General features: G+C 39.1%; 1 protein-coding gene across 1 annotated transcript in view; it reads right to left on the reverse strand.

Moving 5' to 3' along the window:
• LOC150077645 (homeobox protein dve-1-like) overlaps positions 1 to 24,782 on the reverse strand; it is a 174,430-nt gene that overhangs the window by 52,419 nt on the left and 97,229 nt on the right. Inside the window, exon 6 of the mRNA XM_090385189.1 lies at positions 6,064 to 6,169. Coding sequence (XP_090241315.1) covers positions 6,064 to 6,169 — 106 coding nt within the window. The remainder of the gene's footprint in view (positions 1 to 6,063; positions 6,170 to 24,782) is intronic.

Genomic DNA, 24,782 nt, shown 5'->3' on the forward strand with positions numbered 1-24,782 from the left:
AGATGAAGTTACTGTAGAGTTGTTAAAATTGGGAGGAAGAGACATAACACAAAAACTGGCAAGGCTCTTCACAAAGTGCATTAGAAAAGGTGCGATGCCTAAGCAGTGGAATAATGCAATCATAGTTTTGCTGCATAAGAAAGGAGATAAATCAGAAATTGGAAATTATAGACCAATTAGCTTGTTATCCCATATCTACAAGTTGTTCACAAGGGTCATTACTAACAGATTAGAAAGAATACTTGATGAGAATCAACCGAAAGAGCAAGCTGGCTTTAGGACAGGATTCTCAACTATGGATCACCTTCACGTAATATCACAGCTAATGGAGAAAGCAAATGAATATAAAACACCATTATGCCTGGCATTTGTGGATTATGAAAAGGCATTTGACTCCATACAGCATAAGGCAATGTTTCGGGCACTGGAAAGACAAGGCATAGATACTCCATATATTATGATTTTGAAGAAAATATATGAGAGTGCTACATCCTTTATTAGACTAGACAAAGACAGTAGCAAATTTAAAATCGAGAAAGGAGTTCGACAAGGAGACACAATATCTTCGAAGCTGTTTACTGCTGCCCTTGAGGAAGCTTTCAGAAGATTAGACTGGTCGCAGAAAGGAGTCAATGTGAACGGAGAGTACCTAAACCATTTACGATTTGCAGATGATATCGTGGTCATAAGCCACGATCCCAAAGAATTAGAGGAAAATCTTAATCAGTTATGCACAGTTAGTAAGGATTTTGGACTAAAGATGAATATGGCTAAAACAAAAGTAATGATGAACAAGTATGCCACGGAAAGGGAAATAATGATTGAAGGAGCAGTAATTGAAAAGGTGGAGTCATATACTTATCTGGGACAAGTTATTAGCTGTAATAATGATAAATGGCTGGAAGTCAAGAGAAGAATAAATTTTGGATGGATAGCATTCAGGAAATATAGTCACATACTGAAGAGCAATATCCCAGTTTGTCTGAAACATAAAATAATGAACCAATGTATACTCCCCACCATGACTTATGGAAGTGAAACTTGGGCACTCACCAAAAGAATGGAAGAGAAGCTAAGAACTACATAGCGAAGAATGGAACAAATTATATTGGGAATCAGACTGTTAGATAAGAAGAGAAACACATGGATTAGGCAGCAAACTCAAGTAAAGGACATTCTTATCAAAACTAAAGAACTAAAATGGTCTTGGGCAGGACACATAGCTCAAAGACATGATGACAGATGGACTAAGAAAATAACAGAATGGTACCCAAGAGGAGCTAGAAGAAAACCTGGAAGACAAAGGCGGAGATGGATAGATGAAATTCATGAGTTTTTGAGTAGTAAATGGATGGCCAGTGCTCAAAACAGAAGGAACTGGAATGTTGCTGGAGAGGCCTTCATCCTGCAGTGGATTGAAAATGGCTGATGATGATGATGATGATATTTAGCATTGGCAAAAGCACATGATGCAAGAAAGCAAGCTTATATAGCATCAGCCAAAAAAAAAAAAAAAAACACACACACACTTCTCATTTCACCTATCCACTTGCTCCAAATGTTTGTCTAGTTCTGCCTTGATTCTATTCAAGCTATCAACTTCCACAACGACAGATGGAAGTTTGTTCCAGCAATCAACCACCTGCTGGCTAAAGGCAAACTTCCACACATCTATCCTACAACTGTCCTTCCTCAATTTGAATCCATGCCCTCTCAGGCGATTATTCTGAGCAAGAGGAAGAATTCCATCAGCATTGAGCATGCTAAAACCATATCATGGGCACTGCAAAGGATATAAAAAGTCCCTTTCAATTCACCCACACGCTGAGTTTTGTGAGGACAGTGCAGCGTGGTGGCACTGAAACTGTGGTGTTGCCATGTGTTTTGCTGAGAGCTATAGTTGATAATGTAGAGTAACTCACTAATATGTGACCCCAACTGTAATTCGAAAACAAGAGCCAATCAACACATTTTGATGTGATTTTCATGTTCAGCAGCATAAAATTAGTCAAGTTTGGGTATTTTCGTTTTCATAACATTTTATGTGTTGACCAGAGATATGTTATTCATATATTATCCACATAGTATTCACAATTTTGCAAACATTCATTAACAGAGATCACAAGATGCCAGCAGTTTCTAAACAGCTGTCCTGGAAGTTCTTAGATTGAAATGTTCATATGAATATCATTATCCATGGTTCTAAGTTGCTAATATCTTTTTAAATTGTATAATATCATCAGAACAGGTGAATTTGCTATACATTTGAAAATCTAAACCAAAGAAGAATATATAGTCTTGGTGCAAAGTAGCCAGACTCAGTGTTCAGTGGGAGAATTATCTCCACGATTGAACATCACACGCAGTAAAGTGTATGAATTTATTTCATTTTAACTACTACATTGCAATATCCCTATGCACTCCTATAGTATAAAAACAATTTTTTTTTGCAGAAGCATAATTTTTATTCTAAGTTTTAGAATTTGCCTATACAGCTACTAATTTAGAATTTATGGTTACAGATTCATAACTACATATAGGTTTTGAAATCTATTTTAGAAAGAATGTAGATCTGTTAGATCCCATGGTACCGAGAAGTACAACAAAATCAGTTGGTGTACTAACATGTATTCTTATCAATAAAGAGGGTTTTCTATAAATATTTGAATATGATGATTATCAAGAGAATGATGAAACTTGAATCATCTTGAAACTAGGCATTGTGTGGAGACCAAACTAAAGTGACTAAAGTTTTAGAAGGGTTAAATAAACTAAAAAATGATGGCATCTTTACTCATTCTCAGATTAAGCATACGCAAGGGGCACAATTCAAATTGAGAGAAGATGGTAGCAAAATAATGTATTAATTTTTCCTTTAGTCAGAGAGTAATGGATTGTTGGAATAAACTTGCACAGTGTTATGGAAGTGGGTAAATAATTCAAATTTCAATAAATTTATGTATGATCAGTATCATGACAATTTGTCATGATACTGATCATGACATGACAAATTGTCAAGATGAATCGTGACAATTTCTCATGATTTTGCGACATGGAAATGGCATCATTTGGCATAATTTCCTGATTGTCAATTTGATCGGCAAACTGGAAATGAAGATTCTGTGACACAGAAATAACATGTTGCAAAATCGTCAAAGAATAGTGAATTCCACTATTTTGTCACGATTTATGGATCCAGTTTATGGATCAAATCGACGAACCAGAAATCAAGATTTTGCGAGACAGCAATGATGCTGTTTGACCATTTTTGGTTTGTCGATTTAATCAATAAACAGGAAGTGAAGATTTTGCCAATTTAAAGCACCATTCATGCAACAAGGTATGAATAATGCCTCAAATGGACATGTCTATCATTTATCCGGCTTTATTTTCTTGTAACACATGAATGTATGTATGTTTGTGAGTATGAAGCTTGATGCTCCCCGAAGAGAGGCAGATACTAATTTGTCGATAATTGAGATGGCGTCTTCTTTGTTCTTGCCCAAAGGATCTTTGGGAGTGTTATTTGGCCACAGCAAAATGTGTGTGTGTGTGTGGACTACCGCGATGTTGAAATTCTATGCAATTGAAAAAATTAACCATGCAAAATTGATTAAACAGGCTATAACGTTTTGAGTGCAATATTTTCATAATTACAACCTTCTTGAAGTATACTGCACAAATTACAGTTCTTTATTCACTAGTGTCACCTTCTGCACAAAGTCCATGTTGCTTGCATCATCTCACTAATATCATGCCCCCTTATTCTGTAACTTGTACAATAGCTGAAGTGCGGCCAACTGATTTCATTGGCACTCAGAGTCAAGAACACTGTAGGTTTACTAAGCTGTCCAATCATAGTGAATAGATTGTGCTTATGTTGAGCACAGTAGAATGAAAGGGACCTGGGGGTAATTGCGCAGGCAGATATGAAGTTTTCTGAGCAGTGCAGACAGTCTGCAAGAGTAGCTCATGGTGTCTTGTCAATGATATACAGGAATTTTTCTAGCAGGGATAAGGAGGTGATTATCCCCTTGTATAAGGCAATGGTCAGGCCACACCTTGAGTACTGTATACAGGTTTGGAGGAATAATTTTAAGAAGGATGTAGAGCTGTTGGAACAAGTATAGAGAAGGGCAACAAGATTAGTGAACGGAACAAAGGGTTGCTCTTACGAAGAAAGGCTTAAGTTTTGCAAATTACAGTGTCTGGAGACTAGGAACTTGCAAGGTGATCTGATTGAGGTGTATAAAGCCTTAAATGGTTTGAGCATGCTCAATGCAGATGGGATTCTTCCTCTTGCTCAGAATAATCGGCTGAGAGGGCATAAATTCAAATTGAGGAAAGACGGTTGTAGGATAGATGTGCGGAAGTTTGCCGTTAGCCAGCAGGTGGTTGATTGGTGGAACAAACTTCCATCTGTCGTTGTAGAAGTTGATAGCTTAAATAGATTCAAGGCAGAACTTGACAAACATTTGGAGCGAGTGGATGGGTGACATAAGGTTTTTTTTTTTTTTTTTTTTTTTTTGGCTGATGCTATATAAGCTTGCTTTCTTGCATCATGTGCCTTTGCTAATGCTAATGCTAGACTGAGTTTGGAATTGTCTTTAGGAAGGCCAAATTGTTTTCGATCCAGCTGTTAATGTATTCTTTGGATTGCTCGAGGGTCAGTTTTGTATTTTTACCTATGTATTTGAAAGCCACTGTTAAACAGTCCTTCTCAATCTCATTATCTTCATTGCTATGTAAAGGAGATGATATGGAGTAACACCGCATCGGTTGGATCATCTAAGCTTGCTCGTTGGTCTTTATGAATCGATTAGCAGAAATTGTCTCTGAACATTCTGAATTGTCCAAGATAAATGCTGGGAAAGGCAGTTTGTCAAACAGTAAGCTCTGCGGTATGTTAGTTTCTCCTGGGGCGAGTCTAATATATTTTTCATTGCTCCACAACAACGTTTGCTGTTGGGCGATGAGACCTCGTTCAGAACCGCTTCGCTTATGTTGTCTTTAGCCAAATTAATTTCCATGTGACTGTCATCAAAGAATGACCGATCTATCGTGATTTGATACAATCAATAAAGAGATGTGTTGACCAAATATTGAAGCCACACTTTAACCACTCGCTTTTTTTACTAACCCGATCAAATAGCTGGACTTCTATTTTCTTGAGTTTTATATGCACAAATAAAGCACCTGAGAGACATATATGAACAATAAGGCATTCTGGGCCAAGTGTCAATGTGCTTGTTTTAGTTAAACTCCCTTGGCAAGCAATGGACCATTGTGTTGACTGAAACAGGCACATTGATCACTTGGGCCTGAATGTCGTATTATCAGTATGCATGTCTCAGGTGCCTTATTTGCATGAATGGAAAGCAAGGAGAAATAAGCCTCTTTTTCAACAAATTCAACTTTGGTTGCTCAATACTCTGCACAATGCTCTGCAATTTGACTGACTTCAGCATCGTTGAATACAAAGGCTATAGCAGTGTGGCATTCAGTGTCTTTCACTAATCAGAAAATTATTGATGTGAAAACATCCATAGTAGCACCTAACAATGGAATGTAACAAAAATTTGGATTGCAACAATACAAATACTTGTACTGTTGCAAATATTATACTATTCAATAAATGGCTACAATCAAATGGGTAATTAGGCTATTGGCTTGGATTTTGTTAATCTCTTCAAACGCTGATTTGGTAGAGTAAGTAGCAAGCATAAAACATTACATCGTTCATGACTTTGGTTCTAGTTGTTTGATTTTAAAGCGGTTCTGATTTTCATCAAAGATGAAAATCAGAACCGTTTCACATAAAACATCTTTCATGCATACAGGGCATACATGCGTGTTTTTTTTTTTTTAAATGAATGAATTTACTTTTTTTCTTTGTATCATCTTTTCCAATACTGATACTAAAACTCAATTAATTACTATTTTGGTATTCTAGTTTTTGTTAAGAAACAATCAATAAACAATAATAATAAAAAAAAGCTGAATAGGAGGGAGAAAGGATATAAGGAAAGGGTAAAAGTATTAAATGCAATGCTGTCACATTACCTGGCTCTTCCCTGCGGTATGTAAGGTACCACAAGCCAAATTCTTGGCATTTCTCTTTCCCTATTTTTCCTGTGTATCTGTTATTAATTATGTTGGACAGCATGGGCTATAAAATCAGAAAAGTTTATCATCATAATCTGGGAATAGCTGAAGAAATATAGGAAGGTAAACAGAGACCAGGAATAAAAAATAATATACATATAATAGTAGGTTAATATTCAGATATACATACACTACAGCTGTGTTAATCCTTCTTGTAAGAGGGCACAGCATGGCTCTCTCTCGCATGGAAAATCAAGTTTCTCACCAGAACAGCCAAGCAATGATAGAATACACAGTTTACATGCAATAGACTGAGGAGCTTCATGATATTAATTACATTGATGCAAATTCAATAAACAAACAACACAGCACTGGCCGTAACTGCTGTTATGGCCATTTGGCTTATACTCCTACTCTCCTCAATTTTGTTTTCCCCAGTACTTATGCCATACTACACTGGTAACTCATGTCTCCTTGTACTGTATTTATATTATGACATTATATTCTCACAATGTCAGAATATGATGACATTATAGGAATATCAGAAACAATGCTGATATAGAGGAGATACAACATGAATATGGCAAGTGTACAGAAACAACACGTACAAAATGAGGGAGCAAAAAGTATGCTTTTGGTTAAGAAGCATGTGGATTTCGAAACAGTACAACTAGATGTGGGCTAGCAGTTAAATACTGAGTCAATCTAGTGTGACATAAGTACTGGGAAAACAAATGGCTTATATCATATTCCTGTATCAATATTTCAAAATACACAAGATTTATTTACTATGCTCCTAGTTTTAGTATATAATGCAAGTTTACTGAGCACCTGTTTGTGCACTTAGTAACTAATGCAGTCAATATAATTGCCAGTCCCATTTGACATCCCACTCACACAAGCAAGCACTGCAATCCCCCTCACCCATTTTCCGGCAGGGGGAAGATAACATGTCCCAAATAGAAGCAATATAAAAATTACTTAATCCATCTCCATTTATGATTGCGATTAAACTATTCGTGAGAGCATATCCCAAAAGACTAGAAGTTTTCTGAACCACCTAATACTGCCTTAATAGGCATCAACAAATATTGTTGCACTCTTCTATTCAGGTGCATCCCATCTCTAAATTCACTAAATTTTTAGTTATCATAACATAATTCAAACTGACAGACTATTTAGACATGCCACAAGTGTTCTCAACTTTAAAAATTTATTGTCAAAAAGAAGTACAAAATTGATAAGGAGAACACATTATTATCCAATATTTTGTCAATTTTGTGTCTTTTAACACATTCCCTGATTACCAATATTTCATTGATGAATAACGATGTAATAAGATATGTTGTGGGAAAGTCAAAATTACAGCTCTGAGCAATATAGTTCATTTTTTTAAAAAACTGTTTTGTTATTTACTTTATAAGTTAGAAACACTGAAAATACATCTCTGCTTATCCTGATGTATTATATTTCAATCCTGACAGTTTTTAGTTCATCAATTCCTTATCAATACTCTCTCTTATTTTAATTTACCTTCATGATGCTTGATAAACATTAGTGCAGAGTTCACAAGGTAAGTTTAGACCTATCAGGTGTTCTCTAACTTGCATTCCTAATTTATGTTCTAAATTGCTATTGTATTAGTTACCAAAATTTTAATAAATCCGTTAAAACACGAAGTACTTTTTTCTCCAGTTCAAAGGGGGATCAAAGGGTGACACAAGTAATTACAGGGCTGTTAGTTTAACTTCTGTTCTGGGGAAAATAATGGAGTCACTGGTTAAAGAAGTGATGCAGGATCAACTAGAAAAGACTGCAGTTACAGTTCAGACACAACATGGGTTTGATGAGGGGAAAACTTGCCTGACCAATGTAATTGGATACTATGATGTGGTTACAAAGCAACTGGATGCAAAAAATAAATTTGATATCATATACTTGCATTTCAGGAAAGCTTTTGATACTGATGAACATAAAAGTTTGTTCATAAACAAACTTTTATTTGAACATATTTTGATACTGATGAACATACAACTTGGAGCAGTATGGCATTAAGGGAAAGTTGCTGCTATGGATGAAGGGACGGTTCAGTGCGAGAAGGCATAGAGTGGTAATCAATGGACACTGCTCTTTGTGGACTAAAGATATTAGTGTAGTACACCAGTGTTTGGTGTTGGGACCACTGTTGATATCTATATTTATTGATCATATTGATGAAGGAATATTAGGCTTAATGTCCAAATTTGAAGATGATACAAAGATTGGCAGAGTTGTTAATTATTATTATTACTCTTATATTATTTCTCCCTGATTGGGGGATCGACCTCGTGGCGGGTATTGCTACCAAGTACATAGGGTGGTTGTTATGTCTGATGTTACTGTTGGTCGATTTTTTTTTTTTTTTTTTTGATTTGGTAGTTGTTGGCACATCGGCTTCTGTGGCCATATTGCACCTCCCAAGGTTTTTGCAGTACTTTGATCCAAGCCCGAGGCGGGAATCGAACCCGCGACCTTTGGGTTGCCGGGCAGGTACTTTACCCACTCGGCTAGCCCGGTCGGCCTGTTGGTCGAGGAACTCTATGACTATCCTACAGGTGTTCAGGATTGTGACTTTCTGGAGTTCCTTGTTGGTGTTCGCTGGGAGACCTATTGCTGCTAGGCTGTTATGTACTGTCTTTGGCACCATACCTGTGGCTGACACGACAATTGGGATGGTCATTACTTGCTGCTTATGCCACATCTCTTTAATCTCCTTAGGTTCGTGTACTTCCTGATTTTTTTCCCCTTGGGTTTTCTGCAGGTTGCCAGTGTTGGGAACCACTATGTCAATCAGATAGGTAGCCTTTTCCTTCTTATTCACAAGGGTTATGTCCGGTCTGTTATGCGGGATTGTCCTATCCATTATTATGGCACGGTCCCAGTACAGCTTTTGGGTTAGGGTCTCTAGTACTGCCTGGGGTTCTTACTTGTAGTACGGTGCACTTTCTTCGACCAACTGGTATTTCCTTTCTAGCTTCTGATGTATTATCCTGGCTACCTGGTTGTGTCTACGAGTGTACTCAGTCTGGGTGATCACCTTGCATCCCGCGATGATGTGTTGGATTATTTCTGAGGCCAGGTGGCATTGTCGCCATGTATCATCAGACACTCTGGGCTCCTTGGCGATGTATTTTCTATAGTTCCTGGTGTTGATTACCTGGTCTTGGATGGTGAGCATGACTACTTCAGTCTCGGAGAAGAGTGTCCGGCTCGCGAGCCATGCATCGGAAGCAATTTTATCTGTGCTCTTGATGGAGATCATTGTAGTGTCTGTCATGCATTGTCTTCTCTGCCCATCTTTCTAGCTTTGTTTGTACCTCCTGGTTGGGGGGGACTCCTTGCTTAGGTTGAGTGGGGTATACTACTTGTCTATCTTCCTTATGGCCTAGTGGAGTGCTGCTGTGTGTTTCTGGAAGTAATCCTTCAGGTTAACTACTGCTGTTTTCTGTTGCTCAATGAGGTCTACCAGGCCCCTTCCTCCTTCTTCCCAGGCAATTGTCAGTCTCTCCACGGCAGATTTCGGGTGGTGTTGGTGGCTCTTGGTCATTGTCCTTGTCTTTCTCATGATTAACCCCAGGGGCTCACATCTGGTGAGTATGGGCTTGGCACACCCAGGGTCCTGAGCTGGATATCATCATTCTTCTCTTTCTTGGTGATTCCCTTCTACTTTTGTCTCTCTCTCTCTCTCTCTCAGGGTAATTTGGGAATTTTTTTTTTTTTTTTTTTGGCTGGTGCAGCATAAGCCTCAGGCTTCCTTGCACCATATAGCTAATACTAATAATATTCTCCAGCTCAGTGGAGGATATCATGAGAATTATTACCATGATTATTATTATTATTAGCTATATGGTGCAAGGAAGCCTGAGGGTTATGCTGCACAAGCCAAAAAAAAATTCCTGAGTTACCCTGAGAGAGAGAGAGAGAGAGAGAGAGAGAGAGTACAAAGAATCACGAAGAGAGAGAAATATGATAATATCCAGCTAGGGACCCTGGGTGTGCCAAGCCCATACTCACCAGATCTGAGCCCCTGGGGCTAATGACAGTAATGATGGTACACTGCTGCAACAGAATCTAGAAAAGTTGGGCAGATGGGATGAGAGGTGGAAACTAAAGCTGCTTAAACCTTTGAGCCTGCTCAAACCATTTAAGGCCTTATATACCTCATTCAGATCACCTCGCATTTTCTTAGACTCTAGATGCTGCAATTTGCAGAACTTAAGCCTTTCTTAGTAAGGCACCCTCTTGTTCCCCTCACCAATCTTGTTGCCCTTCTCTGTATTTGTTCCAGCAACTCTACATCCTTCTTAAAAGAGGCTTCCAAACCTGTATGCAGTACTCAATGTACGGCTATTGTCTTATACAAAGGGATAATCACCTCCTTATCCCTGCTCGAAAAACCCCTGTATATCATTGACATATCCCATTACCTGCTATGGCAGCCTGTCTGCACTGTCAGAAAACTTCATATTCCCTGCACAATTACCCCCAGGTCCTTTTTTCCTTTTCCACTACACTGAGTGTAGTACCACACAGCTGGTACATTTCTTTAGGGTTACTGCTACCCATATACAGTACTTTGCATTTGTCAAGGTTAAATTTTAGTTGCCACTTCTTCAGCCAATCATTCCAACTGTTCAAGGTCATTGCTGTCATTAACAACCCAGTCAACTTTGGTATAATCTGCAAATTTGCACATTGATATCAAGTGGCCCAATCTAATTCACCCATTCCTTCTAGAGTTTACATAAGTAAAGAAGTCTTTGCTGTTTTCTTTGCATCCTTTGCCAAAGATTTCTCATTAGCATTAGCATTAGTAGAGGCATTTGATGCAAGAAAGCAAGCTTATGCAGCATCAGCCAAAAAAAAAAAAAAAAAAAAAAAACCCCACTTCCACTTCACCCCTCTGTTCATTCAAAATACCTGTCCAGCTGAGCCTTAAACTTATTTAGGCTATCAACCTCCACCACAAGGGATGGAAGTCTGTTCCACCAACCAAACACCCGCTGGCTAAAGGCAAATTTCCGCACGTCTATCCTACATCTGTCTTTCCTCAATTTGAATTTATGCCCTCTCAGGTGATTCCTCTGAGCTAGAGGAAGAATCCCGTCAGCATTGAGCATGCTTAAACCATTCAAGGCTTTATACACCTCTATCAGATCACCTCGCTGGTGCCTAGTCTCCAGACACTGTAATTTGCAAACCTTAAGCCTTTCTTCGTAAGAGCACCCCCTTTGTTCCATTCACTAATCTTGTTGCCCTTCTCTGTACTCGTTCCAGCAGCTCTACATCCTTCTTGAAATGAGGCCTCCAGACCTGTATACAGTACTCTAGGTGTGGCCTGACCATCGCCTTATACAATGAAATAATCACCTCCTTATCCCTGCTGGAAAAATTCCTGTATATCATTGACAATACTCCATGAGCTACTCTTGCAGCCCGTCTGCACTGCTCAGAGAACTTCATATCTGCCTGCACAACCACCCCCAAGTCCCTTTCATTCTCTGCCACTGTCAGTGTAGTACCACAGAGTTGATACGTTGCTCTGGGGTTGCTGTTTCCCATATGTAGTACTTCAAATTTGTCAATGTTAAACTTCATTTGCCACCTCTCAGCCCATCTGCTCAACCTTTCCAGATCCTGTTGCAGCAGCATAGTGTCAGTAGTGTCCTTGACAACCCTGCCAACCTTTGTATCGTCTGCAAACTTAGACATTAAGCTTGATATACCATCATCAATATCATTTATAAATACAGAAAACAATAATGGATCCAACAGTGAGCCCTGAGGGACTCCACTAATAATATTAGTCCACGATGAGCAGTGTCCATTGATTACCACTCTCTGTCTTCTCCCCCTCAACCACCCCTTTATCCATAGCAGCAATTTGCCTCCAATGTCACACTGCTCCAATTTGTGTAGCAGTCTTCCATGTGCAACAGTATCAAAGGCTTTTCTAAGATCCAAGTATATAATATCAAAGTTATTCCCTGCATCCAGTTCTTTTATGACTGCATCATAATATCCAATCAAGTTGGTCAGGCAAGACTTCCCCTTAACAAAACCATGCTGTGTCTGAGCTATAACTGAAGTCTTGTCTAAATGATCCTGCAGTGCTTCTTTAACCAGTGCCTCCATTAATTTTCCTGGAACAGAAGTTAAGCTCACAGGTCTATAGTTACTTGTGTCAGCCTTTGATCCTCCTTTGTGAATTGGGGTCACATTTGCACATCTCCAGTCTATGGGTACCTCCCCTGAGTCCAAGGAAGCTCTCATAATTATGGCTAAGGGTTTGCTTACTTCCTTTGCTGCCTCCTTTAATATAACTGGATAGATCCCATCCACCCCGGGTGCCTTTCTTGTGTTTATCTTCAACAGTTTCTCCTCCACTTTACTCCCAGTTATTTCAAGATTCTGTAGCTTACTGCTAGAGTTGAATACACCTCTGGCATTCCCCTTTCTGAATAACTCCTCCTGTGTGAATGTCGATGCAAAATATTCATTTAGTTTGTTAGCTACCTGAGCAGAATCATCAACAGTTGACCCATCAATATCAAGTGGACCAATCTGATTCATCGCCTTCCTTCTAGAGTTAACATAAGTAAAGAACTCTTTGCTGTTTTTCTTTGCATCCCTTGCCAAGGATTTCTCGTAATCTGCCTTCGCCTGCCTAACCTCCTTTGTAACTTGGTTGCATATCAACTTGTATCTATCATAGGCTTCTGTGTCATGTGTTAATTTGTAAGTATCCCATGCATTTTTCTTCTCTGCCATATGCCTCATTAGTTCATCTGACATCCATTTTGGCCTAAACCTTGAACAATATTTCTTAGTTGGTATGTAAAGCCTAGTAGCTTCCAAGATAAGTTCTTTGAATGCTTCCCATTTTGAATTTGCTGTTGGTAACATCATCAGTTGGTCCCACTGTATAGAATTGAAATACTGTCTCAGTCCATCGTAGTCGCCTTTACGGAAGCAATAACCCTTCCTTTTACCCCTAATGGTAGTTACCTCTTTGAGTAAATCCCACTTCAGCACACTGTGATCACTGCCACCTAGTGGTTCATTTATCTGCAGATTCTTAATGCATGAAGAATCACTGCTGATAATCAAATCAAGAGTATTACTCCCTCTAGTTGCCTCCCGAACATGCTGATGTAGAAAACAATCATCCAATAAATCCACAAAAGCCCTGCTAGTGTCTGAGTAACCTGCCCCCAAATTCCAGTCAATATCTGGGAAATTAAAATCTCCCATTATAAGACTCTCTGAATTACTGGCCCACTCTTATTTCCCTGTACAGTTCCTTATTATACTCATCAGAGTCATTAGGTCTATAGCACACTCCTACTCTCAATTTTGATCTCCCAATGCTTATGTCACACCAAACTGACTCAACACTGCACTGTCCGGCGATGTGGACTGGCTTCACTTCCTTGGTTTTTATGTGTTTCTTAACTAATAGCATAACCCCTCGCCCCTTCCTATCCTGTCTATCCTTTCTGTAGACGTACTCCCCAAATTGCAGTTCTGCATCCCTTATATCTGTGTGACACCACGTCTCTGATATCCCAACAATATCTGCCTTTGATGTTTTGAGCAATACCTCAAATTCATCAAATTTATTTACTAAACTCCTAGCATTGGTGTACACGCAAGTATACCTGCACCTCATGGAGTATTGTCAGTGATATACAGGAATTTTTCCAGCAGGGATAAGGAGGTGATTATTCCATTGTATAAGGCGATGGTCAGGCCACACCTAGAGTACTGTATACAGGTCTGGAGGCCTCATTTCAAGAAGGATGTAGAGCTGCTGGAGCGAGTACAGAGAAGGGCAACAAGATTAGTGAATGGAACAAAGGGGTGCTCTTACGAAGAGAGGCTTAAGTTTTGCAAATTACAGTGTCTGGAGACTAGGCACCAGCGAGGTGATCTGATAGAGGTGTATAAAGCCTTGAATGGTTTAAGCATGCTCAATGCTGATGGGATTCTTCCTCTAGCTGAGAAAAATCACCTGAGAGGGCATAAATTCAAATTGAGGAAAGACAGATCTAGGATAGACGTGCGGAAATTTGCCTTTAGCCAGCGGGTGGTTGGTTGGTGGAACAGACTTCCATCCCTTGTGGTGGAGGTTGATAGCCTAAATAAGTTTCAGGCTCAGCTGGACAGGTATTTTGAATGAACAGAGGGGTGAAGTGGAAGTGGGTTTTTTTTTTTTTTTTTTGGCTGATGCTGCATAAGCTTGCTTTCTTGCATCAAATGCCTCTACTAATGCTAATGCTAACCTGTTTCTATTCTTAGCTACCCTAACACAACCCATGTGTTTACTTGTACCGCAATGGCTGCCAGCAGTCTCTGAAATACCATGCATCTTGTTTTTCAGGCTTCTGCTCATTCTAATAGAAGCAGTGCAAGAATCTCTTTCACCTTTGCAAGTGGCTACTGTCAATCTATTGGTCTTTGTCTCCCCCCCAAGCTAGCAGTTTTCCGACCCACCTAACACTGCCTCGATAGCATCAGCAAATATTCTTGCACCCTTTCTATTTAAGTGTATCCCATCCCTGTAGAAGCAATCTCTCCTGTTAACAAGTACAATCCAGGCTGAAAAAAATTCTACCCCTTGAGCCTTGCACAATCTTTCCAGGGCCAAATTGATCGACAAGGCTCTCATCATATACTCCCTCCTATCGTGTCTGGGCAGAATTGCAGACACTTTCAAAGTCAACCCTAATTCTCGGCTTTTGTTCAACAGTGACCTGTACTTGTTAAGTAATTCTGCCGGTCTCCTACTCTTAATATTGTTAGTGCCAACGTGTACAACTATATCACCTTTTGTGCCCTTAAAAGATGATATTCGCTCTACAACGTCATCAACCTTTGCCCCTGGCAGACATACCCTGGTCCTGTTCCACCTATCTTTTTTACAAAGCATGTTCCCCGTTTCCCTGACAATAGAGTCACCAACAACTACTAGTTCCTTCGGAACCAGCGCATTCTGTCTTGGGGGTTGTCTCTGTGTCACGCGATGCCCAAGTGCAAGCTCTGGCGTTGATGTGGGCAGCTGAGAGCTTGATGGGCCCCTCAATTTAGTTTCTTCGAGGGCATCCACCCTGTCCTTCAAGCTCTCATATAGGCCCACAAGAACGCCGAGTTGTTGCCTGATATCGATACACTCCTTGCATCGCGCACACACAAAGACATCCCCCTTGGCAGTATCATGTCCCGTACCCGATTGCTCTGCAAACATCAAGCAAACAGTGCATTTTATAAGGCTGTGAGTCAGAGGACAACTGCCCCCCCTCAGTTCTGCTCTGAGCCACAGCACTTCCATTAGCTTGAGCCTTTTGCTTTGCTGCTCTGGTCTGAGTCATGATTCTATTAATTTATTAATTAATTATAATTAATTATGTTATGTTATTAACTATGTTAAATATAATTAATCATATTACGTTTGTAATCTAAGTCGTTATATGTGTTTATTTAAAAGTACAATTTAACTGCTAACGAAGTTCAACTAACGCTATCTAGTACGGTATATAACTATCGTATCACAAAGGCGGGAAAGTTACGAACGGTAGCGGAGTTGAAAACACGTGGATACCCTTACCGATACTTTTATGCAATTACAAGGCCGAGTAAAGAATAAATACACCAAATTAATCAGAAAATCACAAAATAATGTTATACTACTAAATTTAAATCAAAAGTTTTAGAAAAACAATAATTTCAAATCAATAAATAAGAAAAATCCACTTAGCGGCTTTGAACACGACCGTCTCCTAGTAGCCTCGTCAGCAGAAGCCTCAATATGATCCCATAAATGCTCAATCATGAATCACCTTTGCTTGCCTTACCTCCTTTGTGACTTGATTACAGACTAGCTTATACCTACCACAAACTTCTGGGTTGCCTGATAATTTATATGCATCCGTTGCATTTTCTTCTCTACCCCAATTCTCAATAGTTCATCTGACACCCATTTAGGCCTGAAATGTGAACAGTATTTCTTCGTTGGTAAGAAAAGCCTAGTAGCTGTCAAGAATATTTCACTGAATGCTTCCCATTTAGAATTTGCTGTTGGTAACATCACAGACTGGGCCCACTGTATAGAATTTAAGAACTGTCCGTGACAACAATAGTCACCTTTATGAAAACAAAAATTGTTCCTTTTACCCCTGATGGTAGTTACATATTTACGTAAATCGCACATCAGTACACTGTGATTGCTGCCAAATATTGGTTCCTTTATCTGCCCATTCTTAATGCATGAATAATCACTGCTGCATAATGAGATCAAGAGTATTGCTCCCTCTGGTTGCCTCTCGAACATGCTGCCGTAGAAAACAGTTATCCAATAAATCTACAAAACTTCTGCTAGTGTGCGCATGATTAATCCACAAATTCCAGTCAATATTTAGAAAGTTTAAAAAGGAGGAGGACTTTGAGCCTCCTTTTACAAAGGGCGACACAAGTAATTATAGACCTGTTAGTTTAACTTCTGTTCCAGGAAAATTAATGGAGGTACTGGTTAAAGAAGCACTTCAGGATCATCTACACAAGACTTCAGTTGTTTGTTTGTTTTGGTTTTTAGGAGCATTAGCAACTAAGGCCATATTGCTCCGGGAATATGTGGTGGTCATTCCCTGACCTTTCCGTATTTGGTGATGACGGGCTCGAAACCCGGTCTAATCAAGAAGCATGTGCTACGCACTGTTGCTCCTTCCCACCTAGCTACGGAGGCGCACAAGACTTCAGTTATAGCTCGGACACAGCATGGTTTTGTTAAGGGAAAGTCTTGCCTGACCAATTTGATTGGATACTACGATGTGTCAGAAAGGAACTGGATGCAGGGAATAGCTTTGATATTATGTATTTGGATCTTAGAAAGGTTTTTGATACTGTTGCACATGGAAGACTGCTGCACAAATTGGAGCAGTGTGGCACTGGAGGCAAATTGCTACTATGGATAAAGGGATGGTTAAGTGGGAGAAGACAGAAAGTGGTAATCAATTGACACTGCTCATCGTGGACTAATGTTATTAGTGGAGTCCCCCAGGGTTCAGTGTTTTGTCCATTGTTGTTTTCTGTATTTATAAATGATATGGATGATGGTATATCAAGCTTAATGTCCAAGTTTGCAGATGATACAAGGGTTGACAGGGTTGTTAAGGACACTAATGACAGTACGCTGCTGCAACAGGATCTAGAAAAGTTGAGCAGGTGGGCCTGAGAGGTGGCAAATGAAGTTTAACATTGACAAACGTAAAGTACTACATATGGGAAGCAGTAACCCAACAGTGACGTATCAACTCTGTGGTACCACACTGATGGTGGTAGAGAATGAAAAGGACCTGGGGATAATTGTGCAGGCAGATATCAAGTTCTCTGGACAGTGCAGACGGTCTGCAAGAGTAGCTCATAGTGTCTTGTCAATGATATACAGGAATTTTTCCAGCAGGGATAAGGAGGTGATTATCCCCTTGTATAAGGCAATGGTCAGGCCACACCTTGAGTACTGTATACAGGTCTGGAGGCCTCATTCTGAGAAGGATGTAGAGCTGTTGGAACGAGTACAGAGAAGGGCAACAAGATTAGTGAATGGAACAAAGGGGATGAAAACTGTAACTGTGAAGACAAGTGGACATGAAAAGAGCCATTATACAATTGTTCTAGCTTGTTGTGCTGATGGAACCAAACTGCTTCCTATGCTGATTTTCAAACGTAAAACAATGCCAAAAGAAGACATCCTCAAGGAGCGATTGTCCACGTTCATGACAAGGGTTGGATGGATCAGGATTTGATGAATATCTGGTTTGAGAAAGTTTGGAGCAGGAAACCAGGTGGGCTCTTACGCAAACCTGCCCTGTTGGTGCTTGATCGTTCAGGGCACACATAACAAAAAACACAAAGCAGATTGCTGTAGAACAAAAAACAAAACTTGCCGTCATACCTGGAGGCTTGACATCCCGGTTCCAACCACTTGATGTCAGCATTAACAAACCCTTCAAAGCTGCTATGAGAGACGAATGGAACCAATGGATGAAGTCTTCTGGGGCAATTTGACACCAGCAAGAAGAGTGAAGAAACCAACTATAGGAGAAGTTTGTACCTGGGTGAAAATATCCTGGGATAATATCAAGATTGAGATCATTGTCAAGTCAAGGCATTTCAAATGCCATAGATGGAACTGAGGATGAGGCAATATATGAAGACAGTGATTCGTCATCAGACACAGATGAGGACAAGCTAATGGATGGGAGTTTTGAAAGTGATAAGGAGTTGTATGAATTTTATGATGAATAAAACTTGAGTTCAATAACTTTATGTAATACATTTTTTTTTTTTTTCAAATTTCGGGCCCCAAAATTAAGGTGCGTCTTATACATTGGGAAATACGGTAGGTCACAGTTAAATGAAAGAGATAAAATTCGTAGATTTCAGGAATACCTAATTCAAAAGATGGTTTCGGAAGAATTGAAGCATTTTATGGACGCTCTGAGTAGGATACCAATTTCATCGAGTTAATGTGAACGAGGATTTTCACAAATGAATCTGATTGTCAGCCCAACCAGAGCTTCGTTGATGACAAAAACAGTTTCTTCACTACTGTTTGTAGGCCCACCACTGACCGCTTCAATCCAGCAAAATATGTCGATTCGTGGCTGCTCCGAAAACGTCATTAAGCAAGAGACACACAAAGAGGAAGAAAAGAAGTCGGCAGAGGGTGTTGGATGAGAACTTAATAAAAATTTGAAATATTCTACAAAAACTTTATTATGAAATTATTTTTATTTATGTTATTTATTTTTACTTATTATTTTTAGGGGCCGCAGTCTAATGAAGGACCCTTATAATGTCACTTGGTTGTCTGTCTGTCTGTCTGTCCGTCCGTCTGTCACAGCATTGTATCTCTGGAACCATAAAATTGACTTAAAATTTTGCATGGATTTGTACATCATGTGGGCCAACATAACGGCAGATTGATCGTTGTTGAAAAAAATTTGTCAGAGAAATGCGGGGGAGGGGACAAAAATGTCGTTGACAACCTATATCTTATTATACACCGTTGGAAAGAGCTCAATGAGTAGGTTTAAAATGCTTTTAAAATTAAAAATGGCGCCGCCAGACAGGAAAATGTGAGTAATTTTCCTGTCTGGCGGCTCCCCCCCCTCTATTTCCATCGCTAATGGAGCTAAATCACATTAGTTATGCGTTATTTGATGTTTAAAAAGGAAAATCTATTTCGATTGAAATCTATCCTTTACTTTTTGTGTTAAAATTAAAAAAAAACAATTTTTTATTACACTTCGATAGCGCGCTTCTTTGTAGTAAGCAACTCTCCTTTTGGTGACAAAAAGGTTGCTAAATAGTTATTTATAAAGGTCATTTATAAATCTTGCGACGAGAAATATTTTTAAACAATTTTCAAAGCTGGAGTTGTCTCGGCAAGGAGGTATTCAGAGAGCCAGTGTTGAGGCGGCAGTGGTGGGGAGGCACCTGCATGGAGCCTTGCTTGTTGTTGTTTGCTATTTGGTTTTAGGAGCATTAGCAACTAAGGCCATATTGCTCCGGGATATGCAGTGGCCACTCCCTGACCTTTCTGCATCCTCCATATTTGGTGGTGATGGGCTCGAACCCCTGTCTAATCAAGAAGCTTGTGCTACACACTGCTGCTCCTTCCCACCTGGCTACGGAGGCACTTCGCGGAGTCTTGCACGGCCCTCACCTGCCAGTCGCTTCTCCCCAAAGACTTTAATCGTTTCCCCAGGAAGAAGTTGGAGTTGTTTCTCCCATCCTTTTCATTCACAACAACTGCAAAGACTTAAATAGAAAACATTTTCGTTAGTTCCTCGGTTTTAGGCTAAGCCAGGGTACTAGAAACTTTTTTCAGTTACCAGAAAGCTCTCTATTGGAGATACTACACTAACGACCATTCGTGACTACAGACCCTTCATCCTGATTGCCCGACACTCGGCAGTTGACCGATTTATTTACTTATTTTACTCATATTTTACTTATTTTTTTTTAATATACTTGAATAATAAATTTATGCTTAATAAACTGTGTTAATATACTAAATTTGTTGTTCTTATTCCATAAAGGGGCTTAGAGGGGAACAGGTATCCTGTGTGTTATCAGACACTCAGCCTAAAACACTGATGGATCCAATATCTCCCTATTACAGAAGATTTAGGAGAAGTCCGGTTGGCCTGCCTCCCTAAAATCCACTCATGCATACCTTCTCGATGGTAAGCCCTGTTACGTCACTTAGGTGGCAACGAACGTGTATAGAGTGGTTCTGTTCAAGACGGCTGGTCAGCGTGAAGAGGAAAAGACCAAACCCTCACCCTCCAGCATGTGACAGCACAACAATACAAATGGCCCTCAGTCCCCAGCAGCTTTCACTCTCCCTCTTATGGCAGCGAGAAGATCAGAGTGGAAGCAGAGGGTGCTAAGAATCTCTGGGTACGACCAGGCTGCCATGCACGGAAACTGAACTTGGCCTGTTATAACGTACAATCACTCATCGGGGAAGACAGGATATTAGAGCTGGAAAAGGAATTAGAAAATGTGAATTGGAATATCATCGGTTTGGCTGAAACAAGAAGAAGAAATGAATCACTTATAAGTTTATCAAGTGGAAATCTGCTGTACACCAATGGAAACAGTGAAAGGAGTGAAGGTGGAGTTGGGTTTCTGGTCCATAAAGATTTTAAAAATAACATTTTGTAAGTCAAAAGTACATCACCAAGGGTGTCAAGACTAATACTCAAGATTTCTAAGAAGTACAAGCTAAAGATTACAATGATTTATGCACCAATATCGAGCCATGATGATGATGATGAAGAGGTTGAAGAAATGTACACCGAAATTGAGAGTCTTCTAGATGAGCAGAAAACCCACTACACTATTATTATGGGGGACTTCAATGCTAAGGTTGGAAAAAGGCAAAACAGCGCAGAAAGAGGAACTATAGGAAATTTTGGAATTGGAGAAAGAAATAAAAGAGGTGAAAGACTTGTGGAATTTGCAGAATCTCAAGGACTGTCAGTAATGAACACTTTTTTCAAGAAAAGGGTGAACAGAAAGTGGACGTGGAAGAGTCCAAATGGATTAACAACAAATGAACAGCAAGAAAAACACTGACAGGGAGAAAATTGAGTATACTGAGTTATGCAAAGGCATTAGAAAGAGACTCAGAGAGGACATAAGAAGATTTAACACAAGAAAAGTAGAACAAGCATTAAGGGAAAACAAAGGATTTAAATCAGCAGCCATGAGCAGTAATACAGAAAGACAAATGATACTGAAACTGAAGAATAGCGATGGTGTACTTATAAACAGCAGAGAAGGCATAATTCAAATAGCAGAAGACTACTATAGAGAATTATACAGGGAGCGAGGGAATGATACCAGCAGTGGGGAAGATGGATTGCAAAGTAGCAACACATACGACATACCCGATATTCTTCCTGATGAGGTAGAACATGCACTGAAGAAAATGAAGAATCGGAAAGCCCCGGAGGAAGATGAAGTTACTATATTTCCTGAATACTATCCATCCAAAATTTATTCTTCTCTTGACTTCCAGCCATTTATCATTATTACAGCTAATAACTTGTCCCAGATAAGTATATGACTCCACCTTTTCAATTACTGCTCCTTCAATCATTATGTCCCTTTCCGTGGCATACTTGATCATCATTACTTTTGTTTTAACCATATTCATCTTTAGTCCAAAATCCTTACTAATTCTAAATATCTGATTAAGATTTTCCTCTAATTCTTTGGGATTGTGGCTTATGACCACAATGTCATCTGCAAATCGTAAATGGTTTAGGTACTCTCCATTCACATTGACTCCTTTCTGCAACCAGTTTAATCTTCTGAAAGCTTCCTCAAGGGCAGCAGTAAACAGCTTCGGAGATATTGTGTCTCCTTGTCGCACTCCTTTTTCAATTTTAAATTTCCTACTGTCTTTCTAATAGTAGTAATCTAATAAGGGAAGTAATCTAATCCTATTGGTCTAATAAAGGAGGTAGGGTTCTCATATATTTTCTTCAAAATCATAATATATGGGGTATCTATGCCTTGTCTTTCAGTGCCTGAAACATTGCCTTCTGCTATATGGAGTCAAATGCCTTTTCATAATCCACAAATGCCAGGCATAATGGTGTTTTATATTCATTTGCTTTCTCCATTAGCTGTGATATTACATGAAGGTGATCCATAATTGAGAATCCTGTCCTAAAGCCAGCTTGCACTTTTGGTTGATTCTCATCAAGTATTCTTTCTAATCTGTTAGTAATGACCCTTGTGAACAACTTGTAGATGTGGGATAACAAGCTAATTGGTCTATAATTTTCAATTTCTGATTTATTTCCTTGCCAGTTTTTGTGTTGTCTCTTCCTCCCAATTTTAACAACTCTACAGTAACTTCATCTTCCCCTGGGACTTTCTGATTCTTCACTTTCTTCAATGCATGTTCAACCTCATCAGGAAGAATATCGGGTATGTTGTATGTGTTGCTAATTTGCAATCCATCTTCCCCACTGCTGGCATCATTCCATCGCTCCTTGTATAATTCTCTATAGTAGTCTTCTGCTATTTATAAGTACACCATCACTATACTTCAGTTTCAGTATCATTTGTCTTCCTGCTCATGGCTGCTGATTTAAATCCTTTGTTTTCCCTTAATGCCTGTTCTACTTTTCTTGTGTTAAATCTTTTTATGTCCTCTCTGAGTCTCTTTCTAATGGCTTTGCATAACTCAGTATACTCAACTTTCCCCTTGTCAGTATTCTTGTAATCTTGCTCTTCATTTGTCGCCTTCGGTTCATCATAACAAGTGTTTCTTGACTAATTTTTTCTTCTTTGGATTTCTTTTTCCCTATAGGTTTCTTGGGCTTTATCACTTTCAGAAAATTATTGTATTCCTTGTCAATATCTTGTTTCTGAAAAGTCTCCAGAAGCTCAAACGTGTTCTTAAGTTCCAGTACATACTGCTTTTTCTCCTCTTCTGTTATCTCAAAGACCTTTGTATTATTTACTCAAGTCAGTTTTTTCCTTTCCTACATCTAAATCTTACCATTCTACATCTACATCTTACCATTCTATGATCACTTCCAACACTTACCTTATTCAGGACGGTAAAATCATTCACGATATATCTTCTGTTAGCGAGGATGAAGTTGATTTCGTTAGTTGTTAATCCATTTGGACTCTTCCATGTCCACTTTCTGTTCACCCTTTTCTTGAAAAAAGTGTTCATTATTGACAATCCTTGAGATTCTGCAAATTCCACAAGTATTTCACCAATTTCAAAATTTCCTATAGTTCCCCTTTCTGCGGTGTTTTGTCTTTTTCTAACCTTAGCATTGATTTAATAATAGTGTAGTAGTCTCCCATAATAATAATAGTGTAGTGGGTTTTCTGCTCATCTAGAAGACTCTCAATTTCGGTGTACATTTCTTCAACCTCTTCATCGTCATGGCTCAATGTTGGTGCATAAATCATTATAACCTTTAGCTTGTACCTCTTAGAAATCTTGAGTATTAGTCTTGACACCCTTGGTGATGTACTTTTGAATTCCAAAATGTTGATTTTTAAATCTTTATGGACCAGAAATCCAATTCAAGCTTCACTCCTTTCACTGTTTCCATTGGTGTACAGCAGATTCCCGCTTGATAAACTTATAAGTGATTAATTTCTTCTTCTTTGATTAAGAATTCCTTAGTCAAAGGTAATTGTCTCTTTGTATAAGGCAATGGTCAAAAACTTGTAATTAGGAGGATCTTCACATTCAAGTGTCAACCAAAAAAAAAAAAAAAAACACACACACAATGTTCAATTCAAGTTACCTGAATGAGCAATACATACAAACAAGTTAGAAGAAAAGGAAAAAAATACTGTACTTCAAAGAGGGGAAACAAAATTAGCAGCCATTAACAACTAACACCTTCATTACAGCATTTAATCTATCAATGTAGTCAATTACAAATATGGCAAAAAGTAATCATGCATGAGATAGTGGGCATTTCGGGAAGAAGTTGCTAGAATGAGTACAGAGAAGGGCATCAAGTTTGGTGAGTGGAACAAAGGGATGCTCTTACCAAGAGAGGCTTAAGTTCTGCAAGTTGCAGCATCTGGAGACTAGGCACCTGTGAGGTGATATGATCGAGGTGTATAAGGCCTTGAATGGTTTGAGCAAGCTCAATGCTGACAGAATACTTCTACTTGCTCAGATTAAGAACCTGAGGGGGCATAGATTCAAATTGAGAAAAGACAATTGTAGAATAGATGTGTGGAAGTTTGCCTTTAGCCAGCAGGTAGTTGATTGCTGGAACAGATTTCTATCTGTTGTGGAAGTTGATAACTTAAATAAATTTAAGGCTGACCTAGATAAACATTTGGAGTGACTGGATGGGTGAAATGGGAAGGGTTTTTTTGTTTTTTTTTGGCTGATGCTGTATAAGTTTGCTTTCTTGCATCATATGCCTCAACTTACACTTTCAGGTGTAAGACACATCTCAGAAGATGCAATAAAACTACAGTCATTAATGCCAGTTAGTTTGAGAAGAGTGTGAATCTGAATCTTGTTCTGTAAGCTCTTAGCATCTAGGAAGAATACGCTGATC

The sequence above is a fragment of the Mastigoproctus giganteus genome, chromosome 11 (genome assembly GCF_048544385.1).
Source record: "Mastigoproctus giganteus isolate SK-2022 chromosome 11, ASM4854438v1, whole genome shotgun sequence".
NCBI lineage: Eukaryota > Metazoa > Arthropoda > Arachnida > Uropygi > Thelyphonidae > Mastigoproctus > Mastigoproctus giganteus.